This window comes from Chamaea fasciata, unplaced genomic scaffold (genome assembly GCF_029207755.1).
Source record: "Chamaea fasciata isolate MVZ Bird 193981 ecotype frontalis unplaced genomic scaffold, bChaFas1.0.hap1 SCAF_22, whole genome shotgun sequence".
In the NCBI taxonomy this organism is placed as follows: domain Eukaryota; kingdom Metazoa; phylum Chordata; class Aves; order Passeriformes; family Sylviidae; genus Chamaea; species Chamaea fasciata.
The window spans coordinates 7,785,845-7,805,425 of record NW_027094107.1 but is presented as its reverse complement, the minus strand read 5'-3'; the positions used below and the strand labels follow the sequence as shown (position 1 = coordinate 7,805,425).

Sequence of the window (19,581 nt, the reverse complement as noted above, 5' to 3'; positions counted from 1 at the left end):
CTGCTGCATGCTGCAAGGCCCTGCTTGAGAAATCCTCCTTTTCCTTGGCACTGCTCTGTCTCTGTTTTGTGCAGAATCACATTCCCTTCTCCCATCCCCTGTGAGTTTTACTAGGCTGTTTTGATTCTGTTCCTTTGTGCAGCATTAGGGGAAAGTTTCTGGGACTCTGTTTTTCAGGTAATTTGGAAAATTCTTGGAATCAAGTCCCTGTTCAGAATTTGCTTTCTCTGCACCACCGTTTATTCAAATAGTTTGCAATAGCTCAACGTTTTTCCTTTTTTGAATATGTAACAAATTACTTTAGAATTTACAGTGTTGTCTGTATTGTTTTAATTATGGTGTGGTCATGCATTTGAGACGAGAAATTAGATTGGAACTAATTTTTATTTGAAAAAACATCTTTTGAAAGGCCCTGTTTGGAGGAATTTAACAGAATGTGGGGCCAATGAATGAGAAGCTAGTTGATAGGGTTTACTCTGGTGTTCAGAAAGGGTCCAAGCCAGTATCTAGAAATGAGAGTTTTGTAAGAAACATATCAGAAAAAGCTTGTTCCTCACTTTTGTAGAGAATACTGGATGGGGGGGGGAAATCTTTTTAAAATCTACTATCAATATTTGAAAATATCTCAGTGTTTGTGGTTTCTGCACATAGTGGTGGTTGCACTTTGAAAAAGATGTCCAAGTTTCCTTGCAGTCTGGTTTCTCTTAGCTGCATTAGCATTGAATTCTTTGCATTTAGATCTGTTTTCAGTAACTTCAGATAGATAAATTTTTTTTTGTCTTTGTTCTAATCTGTATGTGCTTTATTTTGTTTCCTAACTTAATGACTATTACAACTGCTTACTGCTACCTGTCTCAACTCCCTGATGAGCTCTAACTCGTTGGCTTTTGAACCTCAGGTCCCCCAGGTACTGTGGTTTCTTTACCAAAGCCTTTTCTTAACTTGAGGTTTATAAATTCTCCTTTTTGGTCAGCTACATTTCCAGAGTGAGCATCTTCACTGACACTGTGCGCTGGAGGGAAATGAGCCACCTGCTTGTTTCAGCAGTACCTTGAGCTCAGTGTCATTGACACTGGATAATCTTAATCCTATTTTGACAATTATAACTTTTCATTCAGGGAAAATACAATGCGGTGCAGAATTCTGCTAACCTTCAAAAGTATTCAGCTGGTGTTATCTCAGAATGTAGGAAAATGGAATAATTCGTGGAAATATGTGAATCTGAATACCTAATTATAAAATACAAGCTAGTCTGATAAATTTGGCTTTTTCTTTAATAATCAGACTTAAAATGTTGTTGAAGAGGGTTGTTTTCCTTTTGAGATTTATTTGAATTGCATTTGCTGCATCTTAATAAAATTTTAGTCATGTTTCTCTTCAGGAGAATATGGCCTTCTTACACTTGGAAGTCATTAAAAAATGAATGGTTTCAGAAGAATTGCAGGGGTTTCATCAGTGCTAGGAATGGATTGCAACTAGAAGTGTTCCTGCAGTTCTATGCCCAGACACACAGATCTCGGCCTTGCCTGACTTTTTGCTAAAAGGTTTTGTCTTACTACCATTCCCTAGGCTTGCAAGGCATTCCAGGGGAGAAGGGGGATCCAGGTCCTCCAGGCTTCGATATCCCTGGTCCTCCAGGTGACCAAGGAGCTCCAGGATATCCAGGACCCCCTGGACTCCCAGGGCCTCAGGGCTCACCTGGGCCACCTGGCAGGGATGGGATACCTGGGTTTCCAGGTAAGTTCATGGGTTTTACCTGTGGAGAAAGACCAAACTGCAGTTACAGGCGGTAGCTGTTCATTCTTGGCCATGCCAGCTTAATGCCCTTCACCTGTTTAAAGTTGGATATATGTAACCATTGCATCTCAGACTTTTAAAAAAGGCATGGTAACAAAATTTGTTGCATTGAAGTCCTTGTTACCTTTTCACTCTTCCCTGTAACTTGATTTAAATCTTTCATATTTAAGTATGGAATTTTAATTTTTATTCTTTTTCATAACTTTCTGACATAGCTTTGATCATCATTGTTATGATACTTCTCTAATTTATTTTGTGATTTTTTTTCTAATCACTGCTATAATTAGGAATAAAATTTGTTTAAAGAAAATCACGATAAATGCTACTTAGTTTTAAGTATTAATTTCCTTATTCTGAGTGTTAGACCATTCAGTTAGGCTAGTCTGTTTTGCCCTTTGAAATAGAAATACTAAAAATGAATTTTGGGCATCTCTTGGATAGAGGGAGCAATACAAAAGATTCTAGAATGAGTGTATACTTAATTGTCTTTTTGCCTTTCACTAAATTCAGGTTTGTTCCAACCAGTATTTGTGTTTCAAACCAGGGAACTAAGGAGATATAAACATGTTTCTACCATAGCAGAGCAATGCAAATTTTCTCCTCAGGACCTAACTGGAAAAATTGCCACAATTTTCAAATGCCGTTTCGTCTGATTTTAATTTATACAATACATGAGTGCTTCTAATTCCCTTAAAATAGGCATGTGCTGGTTAATAAATACGATAGGGATCCAGGGAAGCAAATTAAAGGAACCTGATAAGTGCTGAGTTTGTGTTCAGAATGACAGTGTGGTTCAATGCTTTTAGGTGCCAAAGGTGAGATGGGTGTCATGGGAGCTCCTGGGCCTCCAGGGCCTCCAGGAACCCCTGGAAGAAATGGCCTGCCTGGCTTGAAAGGTAATGTTTGTTTTATTCACCCCTGAAAGGGACACAGAATGCTCTTTTCCCTGTCCTGAGTTGAAAGAGGTTTTGGAATACTGACATCTAGATTTCAGTTTCTGGGACCTGCCTAAGTTACTGCCTTGTGACACTGCTGATGTTCAGAATTGCCTTGCCTTTTTAAGCCATAGCATTCGATCACTATTTAGTTGATGTCATGAATTGTTAGCTTTTAGAGACATTTTCTTTGGCTTGATGGCATTGAAGTAGGGCAATATTTCTGAAGTGTGTTTTGAAGTCTGCCTAAAACAGCAGAAAGAAGAAAATCAGTAGCTTAGGGACATGGAGTCATCAAGAATTAGCTATGCAGGTATCACAGAGTCTCTTTCCTCTGCATTTTCCCAGCCCCCTTGTTGGAGATGAATTTTGAACGAGTTTGGTAGGAGAAAACCTGACCCACCTCTCCAGAGCAAGGAGGCTGTGGATCCAAAGCTGCTGTAGCTGTTGTGACCCCTTTGTGCTGGTGGCACAGCGTGGTGGGAACTCCCAAAGTGCCTCGGGCAGGCACAGCTGCTTCCCCTGCTGTGCACTCCATTCACTCAGCTTTGTTCCAAAGCTAAAGATGCTGTGGAGCACCTTCCCTGAACTGCCTGATCATTGGATGAATTCCAGCTTCAGGAATAAATCATGGAATGCCTACGTAAGAAAAAGCAGGACAAATCCATTGGCCTACCTTAAGGATTTTTGTTTTTTCTTTTCCTTTTGCTGGCTGTACCTACTGTAGGCAATAGTGGATTACCTGGTCCACCAGGGCCTCCTGGAGCAGTGGGGCAGAAAGGCATCAAAGGTGAAGCAGGTCTGCCAGGTCCACCTGGAACACTTGACCCCAAACACCTGGGAGCAAAAGGAGAGAAAGGAGAGCCTGGAGTGCCAGGTACAGAACTTTGCATGTGCATATGGGGAGTGCTTTGTCCTCTACACACTGTACTGAGCTGTGACTGAATCTCTTCATTCGTTCTTACAGAAAGAAATTCACCTGGAATATAGATGTGGATTAGGGGTCTTGTCTTTAGGCTTTTCTGAAAGGGATTTTGTGACCAGGTTCCTCTTTATGCTTAGCTTGCAGGGTCCTCACTCATTAGCTGTTAGTATTATTTGGCCCGTGGCAGTTTTGTGCCAGCACTAAGGTGCATTCAGCAGGGTTACAATTCAGCCTTCCAGCAGCTATTCCTAAACACGATGAGAGAGTTGTCATAGCTGCTTGCTGGCTGCATTCCTGCTGGCTCCAAGGCCTTTGGGTCTTGGCCGTGTAGGGTGAAACTGCTCAGGTCATCTGCTCATGCACCACCTCTGCATTCTCCCTTTGGGAGTCCCTGTACCACCTGTGAGCTAAATGTCATCTCCGGGTGTGTTTCTGCTCGGGAAGTTGGCAGCCTGGGACTCTTGCTCAGGTCTGTGTTCTCTCACTCTTGCTGGCTTCCCTCTCCTCCCTCACCAAGGGTTCTGATGTCTCCTTTGAACTCTGATTTAGTCTTGAGAAGAGTAAAACATGTTCTACCATAGAGAGAGCCAGAATGCTTTTCCCTAATGTTGTCCCAGCCATTATTGTGCTAATTTACCTATTGTATTAATTTCTTGCAAGCCTAGATAGGATCCTAAGACACTATTTTTCTTTTTCTTTGGAAGGCAGGTTTAATTATGTCAGTAGGGCAACACAAAGTTTTTGTGGGATAACAGCCACATAAAATTTGTAAAAATTTGCTAAAACACCTGCGTTAATTTTTATAATGCATTAGTCTCAAGTTATTTTTGTGTAGCAATGTAATTTAACTTCTGTATAAATCATCTGGCTGAATGCAGAGGTTAGAATGGAGTCTGCTCATCCAGAAGACTGCCCTTTGAATGAAATATATTTGCCTTAGTCATGGAGTTACTTTTTTCTCTGCTTACTTATATTATTCCTGTTCTGCAGTAATTTTAAATTTTCTAGAACAAATATTTTGTGTTCTGTGATCCTTTTCTTTGCTAAACTAGGAGGAATTATATTCACTGAAGAAAAATCCCTATTTGGGTTTTTATGCATCGATAGCTACATCTGGTCTCTTAAGGTAAAAGAAAACACACAGTAGTCGTGATAGTGATAGTAATAATAATAAAATGTGTCTTTTCCCCTTGAGGTATTCCTGGTTTATCAGGCCAGAAAGGTTATCAAGGTCTCCCAGGTGACCCCGGCCCACCAGGACTGAGTGGCCCCCCAGGTGTGCCAGGATTGCCAGGTCAGTAAAGCAAGGCCTCAGCTTTGCTGAATAAAGCTTTGCATGTGTTTTTACCACGTGGAGTTGGGATGTCAATCCACTTATATCTAAACTAACCTTAGGGATTTGTACTTAAAACTGCAGCACAGTTTTGGGGCATTTAAAGTCATTATCCAAACACATGCTTGAAGCCCTTTCCTTCAAACAGAGCCAAGAGCAGGTTGAAACTGATCCCATTAAAGATTAAAGTGTCTTTTAGGATGACTGGAAAAACCCTTGCTGCTTGGGAAAACAACGTGGCTGCAGAATCTGCCAATGGGACTTCCATTTCATGTGTTTATTTCCTATATTGCTAAGCACTGTATTTTGAAAATGGCCAAATGGATGTATTGCAAAGGCTCTGGGTATCAAATATTTGCTTTAAAGAATTGCAGGGACCAAGAAAACTAATTCTGATTTGCATCACTTCTCCCTACAGCTGTAACCATTCATGAAATTATTGCTTGCTGTGTCTGCTGTAGGCCTTGCTCTAAATGTTTTGTTGGGCTTGAGGAATATTGTAAACCATCCAGGGCTAGTTTGGACACTGTAGGTTGCATGTAACTCTGTAATAAAAGCTGCTAAATGCTTGTTGCACATAAGGAAGAGATAATGTGTTCATTCTGCTAAGAGCTCGTGACAGACTGTGTCACACCAGCACTGAATCCTTTCGGATGGTGACTAAATCCTGCGCTGAGATTTGAGCCAGTTCATTAAACTGATCTTCAAAACAGATACGCAGTGGCCCTGATCAAATCTTGGCTTGCAACAAACTGAAGGTGTTGAATATTTTACTACATAAAGTGTGGAAAAGCAAGTAGGAGCAGTGTGAGGCCTAAAGCCACTCCACATCCATTGCTTGTCATCAGATAATAAGCATGTTCCTATGACAATGCACGGATATCAGAAACCTGTAATTATTGCCATTAATTAACTCAATCACACCTTTCCTAGGCATCAAGGGGGACATGGGGCTTCCTGGGCAGCCAGGACCAACAGGACCTCCAGGATTAAAAGGAGCTATGGGAGAGATGGGCCTTCCAGGTCAGTGTCTGTGCTTGGATTTCACTTCATTTGGGCCAAGTTTGTCCTTTTATATGCTCCACAGGTGACTCCGCTTGTGTCTGGTATGTAACAATAAAGATGAGGATTGCATAAAGCCCTGCATCGTAATTGTTTTAGTTTGGTTTTAAAAGTAAAAAAAAAAAATAGGTAACCAAGGCCAGCCAGTCAAACTGCTAGACCTTTCCAGTTTGGTTGCTGATTTCTGTGAATTACTGCAGAAATTTTATTTATTATTTTTATTTATATATTATATCCTATTTATATTCTAATTATATTCTGTAATTCTAAGTTTTTATTGTATAATTTTTAAAATTTTTTTTTATTATTTTTTAATAATTTAAACTGAAATTTAAAACTTCATTTTATCTTTTGGCCAGGTCCACCCGGGCTCAAAGGCAGCCAAGGAATAGCAGGACGTCCAGGGCAGCCTGGGCCTGCAGGATTTCCTGGACTGAAAGGGGAGAAAGGTGACCCTGGTCTTTCAGGCATTGGTATTCCTGGTCCCCCTGGACCAAAGGTATCTTTACAAAATTCTTCAGTTAAAAATTCCATGAGGAAATTAGATTTTGTGTTGATTTTTCCTCCCCACCCACCCGTTGCTTAATATATGTTATGTCTAACTGTAAATATGTATATAAATATATTAGTAACAAGCAGGCTTGGCTTTTCAGGTGAGATAAAAATTTCTAATTTTAAAGGTGAAAATATTTATATACAACTTAATCAGGTTAAAGGAGAAGATTGTTTACCAGGCTTATCAAGTTGGGTTTACTTAGTGGGCTAATCTTCACTGTGACACTTGTGTAGTTGCTAGGAATTTCTACAATTAATATCATTGTCCCCCTGTCTAATTATATAGTTAATTCCTAAAAAATTAGGATGTGCATTTAAGAACAAATGACTAATAATATAGCGTGGTTACCGCTGCTTAAAATTTTAAAGTCTGTATAAAGTGTTTGAATTGAGTTTTACCTATGTCATCCTTTCTGCCATCCACAAAAAAGGGACAAAAAGCTCTTCAGAATGTCCAACAGTCTTCACTGATGCTTTGCAATTGACTTTGTGCACAATTAACTTAGCAAAAACATTGCATGATTAAAGCTGCACTGGTTTTCTCTTTTATTCTGCATTATCATGGGGTAAAAATCTCTGATCCTGCTGGAAGAAAGGAAGATACTTTCTTCTTTCATGTCAGCCAGTTCTGAGGGAAAACTCTGACACAGTACACAAAATTACAGGGGGAAACTGTTGAAGTCTTTACTGTTGCTGGTTTTGCTTAATTTTGTGTTGAGATGATTCACATTAACTGGATATGAGAGATAAACGCAATATGCTTGTGACCTTGGATGGGGAAAATGGAATAAAGGCTTTCCTGTCTTAAAAAGTCTGGGTTCTTATTTCTGCTTAATGTTTTCTAGGGAGATCTTGGCTTGCCTGGGTACCCAGGTAGTCCAGGCCCTAAAGGTGCAGCTGGAAATCCTGGTTTGCCTGGATTTTCAGGCAGTCCAGGTGCAAAAGGAGAACCAGGCCTTCCTGGATTCCCAGGTAATTCTCAATAGATTTTTTTTTGGTTTTCATTTCCTCTCTTGCTAATATTGGTAAGAACAGCTAAACCCAGTGGGTAGCTGGGAGAGACTCCAGCTTCTCAGAGTTTCTGGCAATCTGCTGCTTCTAAGCTTTGTGCCGTTGGAATTGTCACATATTAATGGGGTCGTTCACAGGTGCACATCAATTTTTTCATTCAAAATTTAAATAAAGTTTTTACCTCAGCTGCATTTACAGCACTGAAAGCTGTTTTACAAATATGCTTGAGCTGCTTTGATGTAGGAAATCAGGGAATTTACAACTGTGGTCCTGACAGCAGGAAGGACTATTCAATCAATCCCAGTCCAAAATGCTGTCAATTTCTTGTCAAGCAGAAACACCAGTCTGTAAAATGGTAACTTCCTAGCAGACTGCCAGAGCTGCTGTGTCCTTGGCCCATGAGCACTCAACAATTAATTGAGAAGAGCAGGAAGGGCAGTTGCACCAGTGTTTTCTCTCTGTACGTTCTTTGCTTTACAATTCATCTCCTTGACCAGCTGAAAATCTGCAAAATGAGCATAAATACATTATCTTGGTAGAGTTAGCCCATCTGTTACTCAGGGCATCTCAGATTGGAGCATTTCAAGATCTGCTGTGAAGCCAGTTTTGTTCATTATTTGATTGAAATGTACTTTACAGGAACTCCAGGAATTCCAGGACCAAAAGGTATTGAGGGCCCTCCAGGTAATCCTGGCCTGCCTGGACCACCTGGGCCAGTAGGTGAGCATGGACACAGAGCAGCTGCTTCTGTGGAAAAAATAACACCTGATGGCACTTCCTTTCTTTTTAGCATCATGGAAATGTATCTCTATGTGCATGGGTGCTCCAATTGCACACACTTAATTCACTGGAATTAAACAGTACAGAGAGAAATTTTGACTTTCTTTTGAGGACTTGCGTTTGCTGTCAATTCATTAGCTGTTGAAACAAGAAGTTAACTGTTTCATTTATGCTAAGTATTCCAGTGGCCTAACCTGTTTTTACAGGAGCAAAATCCTAATTTATTCTAAAGGAAAGCATTATATCTTTAGCAAACAGCGACTGCTTGAAAATGCACAGGCCTAGAAGCCTTTTTTAAATTGTCAGGGGAGAGAGAGAGAGAGAGGAAGGTTTAATTTTAAGATTGCACCCCTGAAAATCTTATTGCATTACCACACCTTTAGATTCAGATGGTGCAGAAGGGGATGCTGGTTTTCTTCACTGCAGTTTGGACTGTGCTGATGTGTTCTGTCCTTGTTTTAGGTGACATTGGTCGTCCTGGCCCTCCTGGTCCTTCAGGGGAGAAGGGACAACCTGGTCGGGATGGAATCCCTGGCCCAGCGGGTCAGAAGGGTGAACCAGGTGAGGCGTCCTTCTGTTTCTTTCCTCCTCTTCACTCTGCACTGACATGTCCTGCTTGCTCTATTCTTTCTTTCCTGGAAGCTGCCCTTCCACCTTCAGAGCTGCTGCTGTGGTTCCTGGGTGCTGGTGAGCTGCCAGGGAAGCACAGGACAAGAATTCAGTCGGCTCTCCTGGATTTTACTGCCTGGCTTCACACCAACCCCTGTTCCTGTCTCCCATGGTAGCTGTATGGCTTCAGCTCAGTGGATAAACAGTGAAATCCCTGCTCCAAAGAAAGATCTTCAAACTAAAATGCAAACATAGTAACTCCCCAAATCTGACAGAACATGGATTGGGAGGGGATGGGGACACTTAGGGAAGTTACAGATGTGTTCAACAACAAGATCTCCAACTTTGGGGAAGACTGGTGAGGGAATGAGAATCCAAGTAATCTCAAGGAATCACTTATTTAGATGAACTCACTTTCATTGTTCTAAGCCTCATATTCCCATTCGTGGTGCCCTGAAAGCTGAATATTCATTTTTGTCTAAATCTGTCTTTTTTTTTTTCAGGTCTACCAGGTTTTGGGCGTCCCGGACCTCCAGGACTCCCAGGATTGTCAGGTAAAGCTTTTCTGTTGCCCTTTGTTAAAAAGGTTCAATGTAAAATACATTTACACACCAAAAACAAGAAAGGTGTGTTGTAGCTTTAGCGTTCATTAGTTACAGAAAATACAAGTAATTTTTTTTCCTCAGCAGACTGTTTTAAATCAACCACAGCAATAAAGACATTTTATTACTGACCACTGTGTTCTGTAAATTAGCAATTATGCAGCCAGAATAAATGCACACAGAGCAACAGCATTGTGTGGAACTTCGCTGATTTGTGTCAGCAAACAAATGATTGATACAACAGATGATAAATGAAGCTTCTTTGAAAGCAGAGGTTCTTGATACGTTGCTCCTCTCTGGTAGCATTAAAGCTCCTAAATCCCTTATTTGAAAATTTTGCAAGTATGTCTTAATTTTCAGCAATATCTCAAGAAAAGGATGAAGGCTTAATTCTGACAGGTTTCTTCACAGAAAGCCTTATTTGTAGGCTTACAGTCTCCAAGGATGTTTATGAATTAGAGCATCACTGACTCAGTAAGACTTTTTAACATCTTACCAGCTTTCTCCTGCAAGAATTAGCCCTCACTCTTTTCTGAATGTCAGCTAACTTCACGCTGTCTCACTCTGCAAATAAGGGGAGTTGTGGCCAGACTTGTGCCTTCTGCAAGACAGGGAAATGGCTTTGCAGGCTGGCTTTTGGGCTTTAAATCAGTTTGTAACAGTATTGACCAAGATGGCTTTTTACAGGGCAGAAAGGAGAGCTGGGCTTACCTGGCCCACCGGGACCCCCTGGACTGCCAGGTCTGAAGGGAGAGCCAGGTTTCCAGGGATTCCCTGGTCTGCAGGGTCCACCAGGCCCACCAGGAATACCAGGGCCACCTCTGGAAGGTCCTAAAGGTAGCCCTGGCCCACCAGGTGTCCCAGGAAGGCCAGGTAAGAGCATGATCCACACCTGCGAACATCTGCCAGTCCTTTGATGTTTTGCTGGTAGGTCATCAGCCTTTAAATCGGCTCCGTTTATTCGGACGGATGAAGCGAAGCCTCACGGCACAGAGGTGTGTGGGCAACCAGAGAGTTTTGTTGCCAAAAACCCCCTCAACATCTACCACTAAACCAGTTTCTGTAAATTTCTGATGCCTGGCAGCAAAAATCAAAGGTGTTCCAGGCGGGAGGTTCTCAGCATGCTGCCCCAATAATCACTGACAAGCACGACACGACCTCTGAACATCCGAGACCTTTGCGGTGTTGTCACGCGAGCAGCAAACGTCACACAGAGCACCAAAAGTAACAAACCCCACCATCCTAAGAGTCATGACAATCCAATTCCCACTAGCACCCCCAGCATGATCAGCTTGGATGCTGCTCCTCATCTCCGGGCCATGTAACACGAGTCATTGCTCCACTGTGTCCCGTGGACTCCATCGTGCTGTGTTCATCTTCGCATCCCACGTTTGCGTCTTATTCCTGCACCAACTAATTCTGGGAATGAGAAAACACTGCACTGAGTTAACATTGCTGAGCAGCTACCTGGCCTGAGGTAGAAATTGTTTTCTGTTTTGTGTTATAGAATCTTTACTCGCATTTAGGTACTGCTCTTGAAGGAATCTAATTTAAATGAGCCTGCCACAGCTCCAGCTCAAGCTTCTTGCTGATATTTAATCCAGAAGTACTTTGCTATGTCTAAGATTCATCTCACATAACAGGCTTGGTATTCTTCCTAAAGGAGGCTGCTTTCAAACCAGCCATTGGTTGATGACAGGGATTTTTTTTTTTTCCTTTGCATATTGATGGTGAAGTAATATTTTTTATTGCCCTCAAATTATTCATTTATTTAAAGACTTTTCTGAGGAAAGTTAGTTTGGGATTAATACATTAGTAAAATAGCTGCAACACAGATACTGTTGATTTTTGGGTATCAAGGCAGCATCCCTGCAGCACATTTGGAGCCCCGGTTTGCTTCTGACTTTCTGTTAATACTTCTGTGTACAGAGTAGTGCAGCAATTAAAATTTTGGCCCAGGACAGTGATTGGTCTGTAACAGTATAGGCTTTCATTTTTAAAAGTTTCTTTTACAGAGCATATCTCCAAATTTTAAAGAAGTCTTCAAGCAGGCTAAGCAACCCGTGAGGTGTAATAAAAGTACCAACTGAGACTCTCTGCTCTGCTGTAGCCTTGGGGTTTTGAGCATCTGCTCATCCTGTTCACACTTCCCTATCTAAACCCAGTGTTCACTGACTCTCATCAGCTGGGAAGGTGGAGCAATGGTGGGACTCATTTTGTGCAGGTTTCTGAGCAGGGAAAAACCACCAGTGAGGTTCTGCTCAGCCATGTTCTCTCTCTCTCTCTCCTCTTCTTTCTCTTCTTTCCATTTTTGTTGCATGCAATGTATAAAGTGAAGCATTTGTTTAGCTCAGTTATGTGTGAACTAATGTGGATAAACCAAACTATTATTGCAGTTCTGGTACAATCAGCACTCCAGCCTTTTGTTTCCAATGATAACAGAGTCTATTGTTGGAATGCTGATTTTGTAACATTTCAACGTAAGGCAGTTACTCATAAAAGCAGCTGTGTGGCTGTCAAATTACCCCTTCCAGGGACAGAAATAAAACCAGAAGCTGTTTGCATGTACTGTTTGTTGTTGACTTCTGGGTAAATTCTAAGATTAGTAAAAGAGATGAAGTCAAACATGATGTAGCTCTCTGACTCCAGTTGAGCTATCCCTAAAATAAACATTGAGAGATGGTATTGGGACAGATTTATTAATTCATTATAAAATTGAGCCAATTTCCAGGGCAACAGAACACTGCTGTTGCTCCACATGTCTGTTTTCCTTGCTATGAATAATAATAGTTTGGTGTTTTGCATACTGTATGTAAAGGAATATTGAGCTAAATCTAAAAAGAAAGGTTTAGTTGAATATGTTAGTTTGTTGATATTTCTAACAATTTTGATGTTTTTCCCCTTGTTCTAATGATGACCTTGGTGAATTCTGACCCCCTACTCCCAGGTCCCTCAGGTTAGCCCTGTAACTCCAAAATAATAACTTTGCATGAAAATGAATGTGTTACTTTTGTAGTGTCTAAATGTAGATATGCAGAGTCATGTTTCAGACACACCTTTTAATTTGTGGTGGGGGAAAAAATGCTCAGAGTTGGCTTCCAGCCACCTCTACCACGTTGTTGTGGGACTGACATTGCAAGGACACGGTTGCTCTGCCCACAGTGGAAGACCATGTGGGTCCAGATTTGCAAAGCTTTTCTAAAGTGTCCCCAGCTGTGAAACTTGTTTTAGCTTTTTTTTTTTTCCCCTCAGTGCAGTTGGAAAGAATATATTCTGATTTTCAGCTTTTTAAAAAAAAAAAAAGGCACATTGCACTGTCCTCCCATGCCTTGCTGCATAATTGTGTGTTGCAGCTTGGGCAAGTGACAGTAGTCATTTTTGCAGCACCTGCTGCCGTTGATTTTGGACGCTCTCAAGTGACTTAAATAAATTAGATGCTTTTTTTATACCAACAGTATCTGCAGGAAAATTCGTACAGACTAACAGTGATGCTTTAGATTCCCAGCATAGAGCCTTTAAAGTTCTCAGTGCAGAGAAATCCTCATTTCCATTGTTTTGCTCCACCAGCCCATTTAGAGGAAATGAGGAAAACTCTTCCTTTCCCAAGTATTTGATGAAAATAAAGCTCACAGTGCCCTCCCTGGCACTAGGGCAGTGGGACAGAATTGGTGAGGTGTAACATCTGTGCCTACGCTGAAAATGACTTGGTATATCTACTTAATTATAATGATGTCTTTAGGTTTTGCTATGATGACTTTCAGGCAGCAGAGAACTGTCATGAAAATTTAATAAAGGGATAAATTTTTAGTTTTCGGCCTGCTGTCCTAAGCGCCACGAGGTAGCAAATGTGATGTTTGAATCCTATCTTTGCGCAGCCACGTCAAAAAAAGGAAACGTGGCTTTACCTTTTAATTTAACTGTGGTCACCAAGCAGTAAGCACGGTTTTAAAGAGCTGCTGTGAGAGGAACTGAGCAACTGCACCACGTTTTGTTCCACCCTGGGACTGTGATCAGCCAGAGTACAGTGATGAACACATGTGGGACTGATTTATAAATCATAGCAAAACTTACCTATCAGTGAAATATAGTTTATAAGTACTTAACAGTAACAATGAAATGTCCATGTCATTATTTTTAACAACTGTATTGCAGTTAGTATTTAAAAATAATTTACCAGATATGTAAGAAATAGTGCTGTGAAGTAAACCTGATGTGTATTTATTGTAGCTATTAGCTGGAAACTGCATGGGGATGTGTTGATATATTTAAATCATTTCACTGACATGAAATATGCAAGTGGCACAGGAGCTAAAATATCTATTAACTTAGTGGCATTGTAGGGACAACCAGCTTATCTTTTGAGAGAGGACATTTACATCACTTTTCTAAGGATGTTATCACGTGCCATTCTCCATATGACCTTGAGCAGGTAAATTAGCATCTCGAAATATTTTTTTCAAGGCAAAGTAATGCCAACAGTAAAGACAATGAATTCTAAATCTGCAAGTTCTGCCGGTTTTTGCTTAGAGCATTTGCAGCCCTGTTGGTCCATGTCAATCCTGCCTGCAGTTTCAAAGAGGGGCATAAGCCTGCATTTCAGCCCTGGAATTGCATTCACAGATAGTAGAGGCTCATACCTGATTAGTGGTGATAAGTTAGTCACACTTCCCCCCTGCCCAAAGCAGAATTTTGCACAAGACTAAGCTGTAATTCACAATTTACCAAGCTCTGGGCCCTGTGAGGCTGAATATTGTCAGTGAAATGGTTTCACAGTCCAAACCCTGTTGTGAGCAGCACTAACCAGTTACAGGCCTTAGCTGTAATGCTAAAGCAGTAATATGTTCTCTAATGAGGCTTTAAGTTTGCTGTTAAATGAAGTGTCAGATTAGTTTGAGTAGAGCCTAGTCACCAGAATAACTTGTATCTGAAAATACCTACGTTTGTGTATTCATGTGTGGTTTTATGCATGCACGTGGATTATACTGTAAATACAAAACCTGCCGGTGAGATGGGTTGTTGTGTAGTGGATTTGCTGTCACCTGTGCTATTTCTAACTAGTAATCTTGTTTTGTACTGTGATGTCTGACCCTTCTAACATCGATCATTGGGCTTTGGTGAACTCTGACCCTTCCAGGGCCTCCAGGTTAGACTCTTCACTCGGGCAATTTCTTTTGTTGCGCTTGATGTAAGAGAAACAGATGTTTTCCACGGGGATTGTCTTTTGGAGGGCTGTGCTTTCTCTGCAGGCCGTGTGTGTTTGATTAGCATGCCCCAGATGGTAACCTGGTATTGTTTTGCATGTGTGCAGTACTAGGCCGGTATGAAAGAGCAAAATGAACGCGAAAAATCCTTGCCGTGATGGGATGCTTTCTGTAGCTGAAACTGCTACAGGACGTGTGTGAAATCTGGTACAAAATTGCTGCTGATTTAAAAAGGGAAGGAATTCTGTACTCAAATTTGCATGCAGAAGTACAAATCATCAAGTTTATCCATTGGGTCTAGGCTGTGAGGATGTCAAAGGAGATGTTAAGGTATTCAAGGCTGCAGGGGGACTGAAAATCCAGCACACTGATAAATGTTGTTAGATTTGTACCACAAGAGAGACTGTCATAGCACTGTCCTGCAAAAAAATCCTTTTGTTAATCCAGTTATGAGCTCTAACTTGTAAAATGTTATTAGCTGTTGCTGCCCGTGCTCATGGTTTATTTTATCACAAATTAATACTGCTCGCCCTCCATTTATGTGGTGGGACAAAGGTGGAGGTCTCATCTTTCAGTTCTCCAGATACCAAAGTTTCTTTTATGCCCACTGCTTTGCTTTGGTTCAATCTGGCTGCAGCAAAGGCAAAACATTTCAAGACCAGCCCAGTTTCTCTATTAGATTTACGCAGTGTAAGTCTACTAAAGATTGAAAAAATCACTTGGAGATTGGTTTTCCTTTTAGTTTACCCTGAATTTAGCATTGAAATAGAGCTGGGAAGTTAAGCCAAAATATCTTTTTTTTTTAAAATTTTAACATTGAAGGTACAAACTTGTGGGGAATGAATGATATATGCTGATGTGTGAATATTTGTTCTGCAATGCTAAGGTCCACCAGGCCCAGAAGGTCCACGAGGGCCACCAGGCAGTGGAGGACTTAAAGGGGAAAAAGGGAACCCAGGTCCACCTGGCCCACCTGGCCTGACTGGTCCAAAGGGAGATCAAGGACCACCTGGACGCCAGGTAGGACAAGAAATGAAGTTTTTCCCTTAGCTAATTGTTAAACCCAATAAAAATGGAGTGTATTTGGGTGGAACGTGCAGTCGAACGTAATAAAATAAAAGCCAAAATGTGGGAGCCAAGACCTTGTCTTGTAGCAAGGAAGAGGATCTTTTCCTCAGCTGTCCCCCAGTGTCCAGGCAGGATGTCCCTGCTGTGCTCCCATGGGAGCAGGAGCCGTGGATGCAGCCTCATGTCCCCACTCACTGAGAGCCCCCCAGGGCCCCCAGCCACCTGCTCCTGGCTCTCTGGAGCTGCTGAGATGAGGGAATAACGTCAGGCCCTTCTCTGCAGGGGGATCCTGGTCGTCCAGGGCTGAACGGAATGAAGGGTGACCCCGGGGTTCCAGGCGTTCCAGGATTCCCAGGTATTTCACTGGGTGTTCCCAGGTATTTAACCAGCACTTGGAGCTGAAACCTCCGGACACAGTAACAGCCTGTTCAGGCCATTCCTGCAGCAGACTGTGGAGAACAGCCTGTCCTTTCACTGGCTAACTCTGTGAATTTGATGTCTCAGGTATGAAGGGTCCCACTGGACCTGCAGGACCCGCTGGCCTCACGGGCAGCCAGGGACTGCCAGGCCCGCCAGGTAAGAGTCCTTATTCTTTCTTGCAATGATGGAGCCCTTGGCATCTGGTTTTGAAGTAAAGAAACTGTTTCCAACGCTGTCTTCCACCTTGGCTTATCTAATTCCAATCTTCTCTCAGGTCCACCAGGTTTACCAGGTACCATCGGCCGGAGCATTGTTGTCAAAGGGGATCCTGGTTCCCCGGGTCCTCCAGGACAGCCCGGCTCCAAAGGGCCCCCTGGACTGCCAGGGCCACAGGGATTGCCAGGTGAGGCCCAAGGTGGCTGCGGAGACGGTCAGAAGTGGCTCTGAGGGCAGGTGGCAGTGCCATGGCACAGGCTGCAGAGCTGAGTTACTGAGCAAGAGAGAAATGCAGGTTAATAGCTAACAGATAAACACAGGATTCCAGCAGATACTTGTCTGCCTGAATGGGCTGTTCTTCTCCTGTGTATCAGAAAAAAAGCAACACGTAAGTCACTGACAACTTGGAGATTTCAAGAGCTTTTATTTCATTTCTGCTGTTGTGTGTTCTAGGTCCCATTGGGCTTCCCGGTGACCCAGGCAGAGACGGACTGCCTGGCTTTGATGGTCCAGCAGGACGAAAAGGAGAGAGAGGTCTCCCAGGACAACCAGGTGTGGTGTTCATGCTATGAAGAGTCACGCAGATAAGTTTTGGAAGTGGGAAGCTGATTGAAGTCATTCCAGTGGCTGCTGTGTCCTGTGCAGTTACACAGTGCCTGACAGCCCTGAGAGCATTTAACTTCACTACACCCCTGCAAACACAGAGAAGTCACAACCACCTGACAGTCTCCCTGATTCAACCAAGCTTAAATGAGAAAAAAAAAATAAAAAACATCCAGGAAGACAGTGTTAGCAAGTACCAGGTGCCCTAATATACAAAAGAGCAAGCAGTGGTGTTAATCCATACCGTGTGTTGTGTTTCCTGTGAACAGGTTCACGAGGTGTACAAGGACCTCCCGGTCCTGATGGCTTACAGGGCCCACCTGGCCCTCCTGGAACAGCTTCTGTTGCTCATGGATTCCTCATAACTCGGCACAGCCAGACCAGGGATACACCACTGTGCCCACAGGGAACAGCAAGGATTTATGATGGATTCTCTCTTCTCTACGTGCAAGGAAATGAGAGAGCGCACGGCCAGGATTTGGGTGAGATGCTCTGTTTGCTTTCTCTTTAACGGGAAACACTGAGCTGCATTTTCAAATCCTTGGGTTCTCTGAAGACACAGCAGGCTGGAAGATTTCCTAGCTGAGGATGGGGATTGCACACTAGGATCTGCTCTCCGTAGTTCAGGATGTGCACTCACAGGAGGCAGAGGAAGGATCCACAAGTGCAGTTCTCAAAGAATTGCTCTAAACGGCAATGAAGTGAAAACTTGGCTGTTTGTGTCTTACTCTGCAGGGACTGCTGGGAGCTGTCTTAGACGTTTCAGCACCATGCCCTTCATGTTCTGCAACATCAATAATGTTTGCAACTTTGCGTCGAGGAATGACTATTCCTACTGGCTGTCAACCCCAGAGTCGATGCCCATGAGCATGGAGCCCCTGACTGGGCAAAGCATCCAGCCCTTCATCAGCAGGTGAGGCAAAGCAGGCCAGCAGCTCTCTTAACATCTCAATAAACTGCACGTCTTACCCCTGTGTTTCCAACGTGCAGCTTGGGGATTAAGAGATGGATCTGTCGTGTTTTGTTCTGGGAGAGACTAGAAAAAATAGCTTGTTTTGAAATATTGTCTGCAGAGGTTCATCTCCCTGCAGCAGTGATAGGAGGCTGCACAAGCTCTTGTCAAAGCAGCAGTCTCTGCAGTCAGCAGTGCCAGATCACCACGGGCAGGAAAGACAACACGGGAGCCACTGGCTTTTGGATTAAGGCGCTCACTTGGGCACTTTGAGCTCCCAGGTTTTGTTTCAGGAGCTGCTTCAGTACTTTACCCGATGTAGTGAAAATACAGACAGGTTTGAGCTCCAAAATACTCTCATTGCAGTTACAAGATATGGGAGAAATACAAGTGTAGATTAATAGGCGAGCCTCTCACAGGCGAGTTCCGGTCCCTTTTTCAGTGTAAGAATTCTGAAAACATCACAGGAGTGTGTTTTATGACCATCCCATGTTTCTCTGGCCCTTCCCCCGTGCCCAGGTGTGTCGTGTGTGAAGCCCCTGCCATGGTGATAGCTGTGCACAGTCAGACCATCCAGATCCCTTCATGTCCTCCGGGCTGGGACTCCCTCTGGATCGGTTACTCCTTCATGATGGTAAGAGCTGCCTCCTTCTCCTGAAGCAGCTACTGCCCTCCTGTCCTCAGCTGCTTTGGGACACTGATAAGAGCTGCAAGGGTTCATCTGAAAGCTTCTCCCTTCAGTCGCTAGCCAAGCCAGCCCAGGCTGACAGATCACTGACGTTTATGGAGGTGTCTGACACCGCGTTCTCTCTGCCCAGAACGAGCGGTGACTTCCCAGCAGCCGCCTGCTGTGCTCTTCCATTTTCCCCACCTGAGACCCTTGTGTGTGTGTGTCTCCTTTCCTCCGCCAGCACACGAGTGCAGGAGCAGAGGGCTCTGGGCAGGCCTTGGCATCCCCTGGATCCTGTCTGGAGGAATTCCGCTCGGCGCCGTTCATCGAGTGCCACGGTCGGGGCACCTGTAATTACTACGCCAATTCTTACAGTTTCTGGCTGGCAACTGTAGAGGTGGCAGAAATGTTCAGGTAAGAAAACCTGCTCCTTGTCTATTGCTTTATTCCAGAACTGAGTTTATTCCGAAGATCAAAAGAGGTTTGTTTACAGGGGTACAGGGAAATAATTCAGCTTGTTTTCCCCCTCACAACCAGTTCTTCAAGTATTTCTTTGGTAAGCCTTTAATATTATGTAAAAACTTGCTAGGGCACATTCTGTCTTGCAAGGAGCCAGATTCTTTTTGTGTCAATTCTTACTCACATTTTGTAGCAGCACCTCCTCTGAAAGTAGTCCTCCTGTGTTTACTATATTTGGAGCCCAAGTTTGGATTTTTGTTCTTGCCAAACCTTTCAGTAAACTCCAGCATTTGGAAAGGTAGCTCAGATATACCAGGGAAGTGAAGGGCAAGGTAAACTCTACTTAAACCTTTTAAGGCAAAGGTTCATATCAGAGTATTTGA

The 19,581-nt window shown here is 43.0% G+C and overlaps 1 protein-coding gene across 1 annotated transcript in view; it reads left to right on the top strand.

Annotated features, from left to right (window-relative positions):
- Positions 1 to 19,581, top strand: part of COL4A5 (collagen type IV alpha 5 chain) — a 65,142-nt gene that overhangs the window by 41,028 nt on the left and 4,533 nt on the right. The window contains exons 31-50 of the mRNA XM_066202456.1: positions 1,570 to 1,737; positions 2,604 to 2,693; positions 3,460 to 3,609; positions 4,853 to 4,951; positions 5,924 to 6,013; positions 6,412 to 6,551; positions 7,453 to 7,579; positions 8,258 to 8,338; positions 8,861 to 8,959; positions 9,511 to 9,561; positions 10,297 to 10,482; positions 15,697 to 15,830; positions 16,161 to 16,233; positions 16,383 to 16,454; positions 16,573 to 16,701; positions 16,968 to 17,066; positions 17,387 to 17,599; positions 17,853 to 18,030; positions 18,589 to 18,703; positions 18,981 to 19,153. Of these exons, the coding sequence (XP_066058553.1) occupies positions 1,570 to 1,737; positions 2,604 to 2,693; positions 3,460 to 3,609; positions 4,853 to 4,951; positions 5,924 to 6,013; positions 6,412 to 6,551; positions 7,453 to 7,579; positions 8,258 to 8,338; positions 8,861 to 8,959; positions 9,511 to 9,561; positions 10,297 to 10,482; positions 15,697 to 15,830; positions 16,161 to 16,233; positions 16,383 to 16,454; positions 16,573 to 16,701; positions 16,968 to 17,066; positions 17,387 to 17,599; positions 17,853 to 18,030; positions 18,589 to 18,703; positions 18,981 to 19,153 (2,467 nt within the window). The remainder of the gene's footprint in view (positions 1 to 1,569; positions 1,738 to 2,603; positions 2,694 to 3,459; positions 3,610 to 4,852; positions 4,952 to 5,923; positions 6,014 to 6,411; positions 6,552 to 7,452; positions 7,580 to 8,257; positions 8,339 to 8,860; positions 8,960 to 9,510; positions 9,562 to 10,296; positions 10,483 to 15,696; positions 15,831 to 16,160; positions 16,234 to 16,382; positions 16,455 to 16,572; positions 16,702 to 16,967; positions 17,067 to 17,386; positions 17,600 to 17,852; positions 18,031 to 18,588; positions 18,704 to 18,980; positions 19,154 to 19,581) is intronic.